At 43.8% G+C, this 6,000-nt stretch overlaps 1 protein-coding gene across 1 annotated transcript in view; it reads left to right on the top strand.

Moving 5' to 3' along the window:
* Nucleotides 1-2,336: 2,336 nt before the first annotated feature.
* LOC135244556 (zinc transporter 6-like) overlaps nt 2,337-6,000 on the top strand; it is an 83,653-nt gene continuing 79,989 nt past the window's right edge. The window contains exon 1 of the mRNA XM_064316966.1: nt 2,337-2,428. Within this exon, the coding sequence (XP_064173036.1) occupies nt 2,423-2,428 (6 nt within the window). The 5' untranslated portion in view covers nt 2,337-2,422. The remainder of the gene's footprint in view (nt 2,429-6,000) is intronic.

Raw genomic sequence — 6,000 nt, 5'->3', positions numbered from 1 at the left:
CTATGAAAGGATGAGGAGCTCCATGCGTACAGGAACTCACTCCCAGGGTGAAAGGTCACCTCTTTCTCCCAGAAGTCCCTGGGACAGAGTTCCCTGGGGCATATTGAGCCTGGGGCGCTGTGACCAAATAGAACATAACTCTAGCCTGTCAGGGTATGTGTCCTGAGGACTCAGCTGGTTTGTATGTGTCTTTGTGGGGAGGGGGGTGGAGGGGTGGGGGGGTGTGTGTGCGTGTGGATGTGCGCTTGTGTGTGTGTGCGTGTCTATCTCTGGGTGTGCATCTGTGTGGATGTATGGGTGTGTGTGTGGGGGTGGGTGTGCATCTGTGTGGATGTGTGTGTGTGTCTATCTCTAGTGTGTGGACGTGAGGGGGCGGTGGGTGATGGGCCATACACAGCTTTTGACTCATTCCCCAAACACCCTACCCCCCCTCCCATCCAAAGCTGGTTCCCATGCAGTCAGACAGTGGTCACCCACAGGCCCAGTACTGACGAGCGTAATGAGTGCGCTCAGCCCACAATAGCCGTGTGACTCTGGAGACCAGGAGGCCTGCTGGGAAAATTCACACCCAGTTGTCAGAGCCGCAGGCCCCCCTTTGTCCTGTGCCTGGGGGGCGGCCAGGGGGTTTTGTTAAAGTACACCCCCAGGGATCAAGGCACAGACATTCACTGTGCCCCCCCCCCCCACATTCTCCAGGCTCAGCCCCCCTGGGAACTCCCTGGTCCCTGGGCCACACCACCCCAAAGCTGCACAATAAGCAGGAAAGCCCCTTATGTAAATGCCCACAGTGTAACATCTCCTGAAGCTGGACAGCATGCTGACAAAAAGAAACGTACCTGTGTGTAGTACTGCCACCTGCACGCACACTAAGAGCAGACCCAGGTCTATTGCTTCATTTAAAAATAACCCTTTTACGACGAGAGTGCAGAAAATTCTATAACAAGAATTTTTTTTCACCAGTACTTATTTTTAAAAAGTTGTTTATATATTTACGTTTAGGTGGTAATATATAGTAATATGGTTCCTCGTACGAGTGTGTCAGATTTTACCAGCTTGTACAGTTTTTATAATATTACAAAGAATCTTCTGACCAGGACCCCGCTGAAAATAAAACAAATCAAGACAGTTTTGCACACTGAAAACAGCTGGCCGAGCATGACCAAGTTAGTCTACCAGCACAGCCATCCCATTACCAGCTTGACAAAGCTGGTCTAACAGCACAGCTGGTTTCATTATCAGCTTGACCGAACACCACTGGAAATAGAGTTTTATGCAACTGGGACCTGGTCTGCCTGATGATAATCAATAATCTCAGAGCACAGTATTCTTTGTGTAAGTGTGTTGAGTTTGCCCATCCTATTTTTAAGGCTCACTGAACAGCCCTTTTTCATTGTTTATTAAATGGTAAATGGACTGCATTTATATAGCGCTTTTATCCAAAGCGCTTTACAATTGATGCCTCTCATTCGCCAGAGCAGTTAGGGGTTAGGGGTTAGGGGTTAGGTGTCTTGCTCAAGGACACTTCGACATGCCCAGGGCGGGGTTTGAACCGGCAACCCTCCGACTGCCAGACAATCGGTCTTACCTCCTGAGCTATGTCGCCCCTTATCTTTTCATTGTGATTGTAGGTTGGGAATTCACAGTAAAATGTCTACACTAACTAACTTGCTACAGAATCTTTGTTGATTAATTCCAGGGTTATGGCTATTTTTGCAGAGCTTCAAACTGATGGATTCTATTATGTCAGTTCTCGTGAAAATACTGAAAGGGGGAATAAACACTAACAAATTCAAAGAGGAGAGTGAGCAATCTAGAAAGGCACGTCAGCGTGTAATGTACACCGCATTGGCAGACGGCTATAATCAGACGCAGTGGTGTGAAAGGGGTGGCCGGAGAATCATTTGCATGGCTTGTTTTCTCCCATAACAGCGCGGTGATAAGCAAAGACGCCTCGTCTTATCTTGCAACTTGTTTTCGCCCAACTCTCAAAACTTGCCCGGGACACCTAGCTGAGCTGAGCAATTGACGGTGTTAACAAGGTGCAGAGCGCACAATGTGCATATATTGTGCTCTTGTACAATAGCATATGATTTTAACATCAGTGTGTTTTTCTATGTAAAGATTATATTGCCCACATTATGCATCAAGTGAAAGATTATTAGTGAAAGAAATTATATTTTAGAATGTAATTATTATATATTATTATATATAGTGTATTGTGTGTCAAAGCTTTGAATATCTTCATAAAATTGCAGGTGATAGGAATCACAAAAATTAAACTTACATTCAAATAAAAAGTCTGACAGTATGGTCTGACACACTTTTTGTTCCAGGGGGACAGCTGCGTTTTATTCTTTAGCAGGCACAGAGGCTTCCCATGATCCTCTGGGCCCAGATGGCGGTGTGCTGAGGAGTGAGGGGTATGCAAGTAAGTGCACCGCCATCGCTGAGCTCCAGTAAATAAACGAACACAAATAAATAAATGAAATCTGAAAAAACAAAGGGAGGACCCTGTCCGGCTCAACACCCGCCGGCTGGATTGTCGCAGAGCGGTGTGAACATCCCTCTCCTCCGCACCGACGTGCTCACCCCAAAGTGTGGGGGCTCGCTTACCCAGGCCTGGCTGTTTAATCACAGCCAACTGTGAACAACTGTTAAAACTCGGCCTTACTCAAGGCCTGATTGTATATATTTGCACAGAAGTGGTAGGGGGGGTTGGGGGGCTATACTTGGAGCTTACTAATTATACTTGTGGGTAAAGCAAGCATGCATTCTTTCACCGTCCTGCCTTGCTGGTGTGTTAAAGAGAAAAAAGAAAACAATGTAGGTGCTTACGATGCCAGGGACAGTGTTTAGGAGGCGATTACAAACCGGTGAAGAGCCCTTTATTTTGCCTTATGTGGCCTCAGTATTGCGAGAGCCACTTCAGAGGTACCTCAAGCTTCAGGGTGTGTCACAACTCAGTGGGCACCAGGAATCTTCTGGAAGAGGTCTTTTATGAGCACGCCGGGTAAAACTAGACACAAATATTCAAAGAAACAAAGAGACAAAAAAAAAATAATAATAAATACAATTGGCACATCCAGGGAGGACACAGAGTAAACTCATTATGAGGTGTGATATTGTGTTTTCTCCAGCTCTGGCAGGGTTGATACTGGTTGTGGTATTTCTCCACTGACCGACGACCCTTTCGTGTGAATTAACACCTACCGTATTATTAACACCTGCCGTATCATTAACACTTATTTGTTGGAGAGTCTAAAACTAGTCCATCACACCCAATTTTCTCAGAATGAGAATGGAGATATTAATCTTGAAGGCCAGTGTCTAGTTTTCAATATACAACACATGACTGGAATGGAAATCATTTCTGTTGCCGAGGGAGTTTGAAACTTGCCCATCACACCTAATTTTCCCATAATGAAAATGGCCTGATTAAATATGAAGGCCACTGTCTAATTTTCAGCACATGATTGGAATATAAATATTTTCTGTGGCAGGGAGTGAGATCACCAATGGGCTGTCATTCTGTGGGTGGAGGGTGACAGTCTTAATTGGCCTAATTGGCTGTCTGCTCAAGATGGACTTCTGATGCTGCCCTAGATCCATTCTGATAGGCTGGTTCTATGGAGGATGATCTAAAGAGGGTCACCAAACAATGGAAACTGGACACCACTCTTCAGTGAGAGAGTAAATGAACGTGTACGCATGATTAGAAAAGGGTAACCTCCATCTCAGGGGTCATTCCTGAATGTCACGAATGCCTGACTGTGTTCAGATCAGGTGAAATTTGTGACGCTGATGACTAGTGGATAATAACAGCGTCGTATTCCTAAAACCAGTGGGTGACCACATGTGCTCTACTGAGGGGGGCGTTGTAATTTTGAAGGACATTAATATTCATAGACAAACAAAACAAAATGTAAAAGATACTTTAATTCATTAGATATTTGTAAAATTTTAAATATCTCTCGATTCAACTGACAGTTGAAAATCACTGGGACACGCTTTTTAAAAATGTGTTTTTTTTAATAGTCATAATCAATATATGAATTTTATTCCTTATATCCCAGCATGCCTCCTTGTGCTTCTGTTCCTGTGTAAAAATGGATAACTGTCAGGGGTGTCTCGTGGTGTAGCCTGCATAACACTATTCACATGCTCATCGCGAGCTACGACGTTGGCGGTTCGAAAACAGACACGCAACCCTTGTCGCATGTCGATCCCACTCTTCCCTTGCCTCTCACTCCCCATCCTTCCTGTCCAGAGCGTACATGGTGATCAGTGATCAGATGTCCATACTTGGGACAAGAAATAAGACCCCACTTTTTTCATCTCTCAGTCTGATCAAGGTAAAGGAATCGTTTACCATGCAGCACACTGCAGGAAGTGAAAACATGAGCCGATCTGACTGATTCACATTATTGGGTGCAAATACAGGACTTGCATTCTTCATGACTCATCCCTCATTAAAAGTGTAATTAAGAACAATTAACAGCTTCCTACATAGCAGGCTGATTGCATTTGGAATCAAGCAGGCAGGGGGTCCCCAGGAAATGTTTGAAAAATCCACGCTTTAGACACAAGTAAAATTCCTGCAGATTATCTACATGTTTAAAAGAGACATCTATCTTCGCCAACATTCCGAAGAAGATTTTTCTCTTATGATTGTACATTCTGGTTGCTAGCATTTAAAATTCTCAGGGATCCACAGGAATGATTTCTATAATCACCAGAGTTAATGCATCCTCAAATCCGTCTTTGACACAGGCTTGTTCCAGGTTGTGTGGTTCAGAGGAAGTCCGTTTACTTACTCTTTGTGCTCACAATCTCTTCCTCCTATGCAAAGCATCTCTCCTGGGAGAAACTCTAAACAGGAACAGTTATCTTCAAACTAATGAGTCGCTTATCAGACATTGGCCTCCCTAGATGTGCTTTGATGACTTGCAGTCAACATGGCAGAGAGAGAGAGAGATGGTGAGCGGGGATCTTGTTATGGCATTATCTGTGGAAAGTGGAACCTACTGATAATCTGATTGGACGGCCGTGTGACGTTGTTTCACAGTGGAGTTATCTGGTTTTGTGCTCTACCTGGGCAAAGGGAAATGGACAGAGCCAATGGCTATGGACTACTATAATAATGTCTATTGAATAATATCATGATAACAATGTTTCCACAGGAAGTTCTTCTTCTTGGGCTAAAGCCTGTTGGTATTTGAGTAAATATACCATTATCTGTGTTTGCATGGGTATCTATAAATGACAAAAGCCTGCCCTTCAAATAGGGCAACCCAGTTCCTTCTGGTTAAGGTTACTGAGGCTGTTTATTCTGTTACTACATTGTTTTCTATTTTGTGATGAGTCACTCCATATTTCCCACTGGGGAAACAACATCTTGGTTGTGCTCCAATAGAATGCTGAGGTATGTAAGTGCAGACTGTTTTCACTGGAAAGATGCAAACAGCTCATGTCTTCTCCAGATGTCCCGACAGAATCCGACCCTATCTACCATTCCATTCAAAATGCTTTAAGGAATCTGTCACCTTGTTAAAAAAGGCCAGAATCAGTGTAGAGACAATTTTCCCTTTTTCGGTTTCTATATTTTCTTATTGGTTAATAAGACGTGATTGACATTTGATAGGTCAAAGCCCCCCCCCCCCCCCCCAGTTAGTTTGTTGCTGTTCATAACAACAATACATTTAGCGGTGCTCTGAAACCTGTTCTTGGTGAATGTGTGTGCGCAGGCTACGTGAAAACAAAGTTATTTTCTTTGTTCTATATACTGTTACCTCATGACAGCAAGGTATTATTCCGATGTTTACAACGGCGAGCATCGTTCTCAAACGCGAGCTAATATTGTAATGTAGCTAACATTCTGCTATCTAACAACATAGCTATCTAACAGATTTGTTGTGTAAACGGTTATTATTGTCCCGAATTTGCGATGGTATAACGGTTGCAATTTTAAACGGTACTATTTATATGCGTTCGTGTGGGCAT

The sequence above is a fragment of the Anguilla rostrata genome, chromosome 18 (genome assembly GCF_018555375.3).
Source record: "Anguilla rostrata isolate EN2019 chromosome 18, ASM1855537v3, whole genome shotgun sequence".
Classification (NCBI taxonomy): Eukaryota; Metazoa; Chordata; class Actinopteri; order Anguilliformes; family Anguillidae; genus Anguilla; species Anguilla rostrata.
Note: the sequence above shows the minus strand (reverse complement) of the source record. Positions and strands in the feature narration are given on the sequence as shown.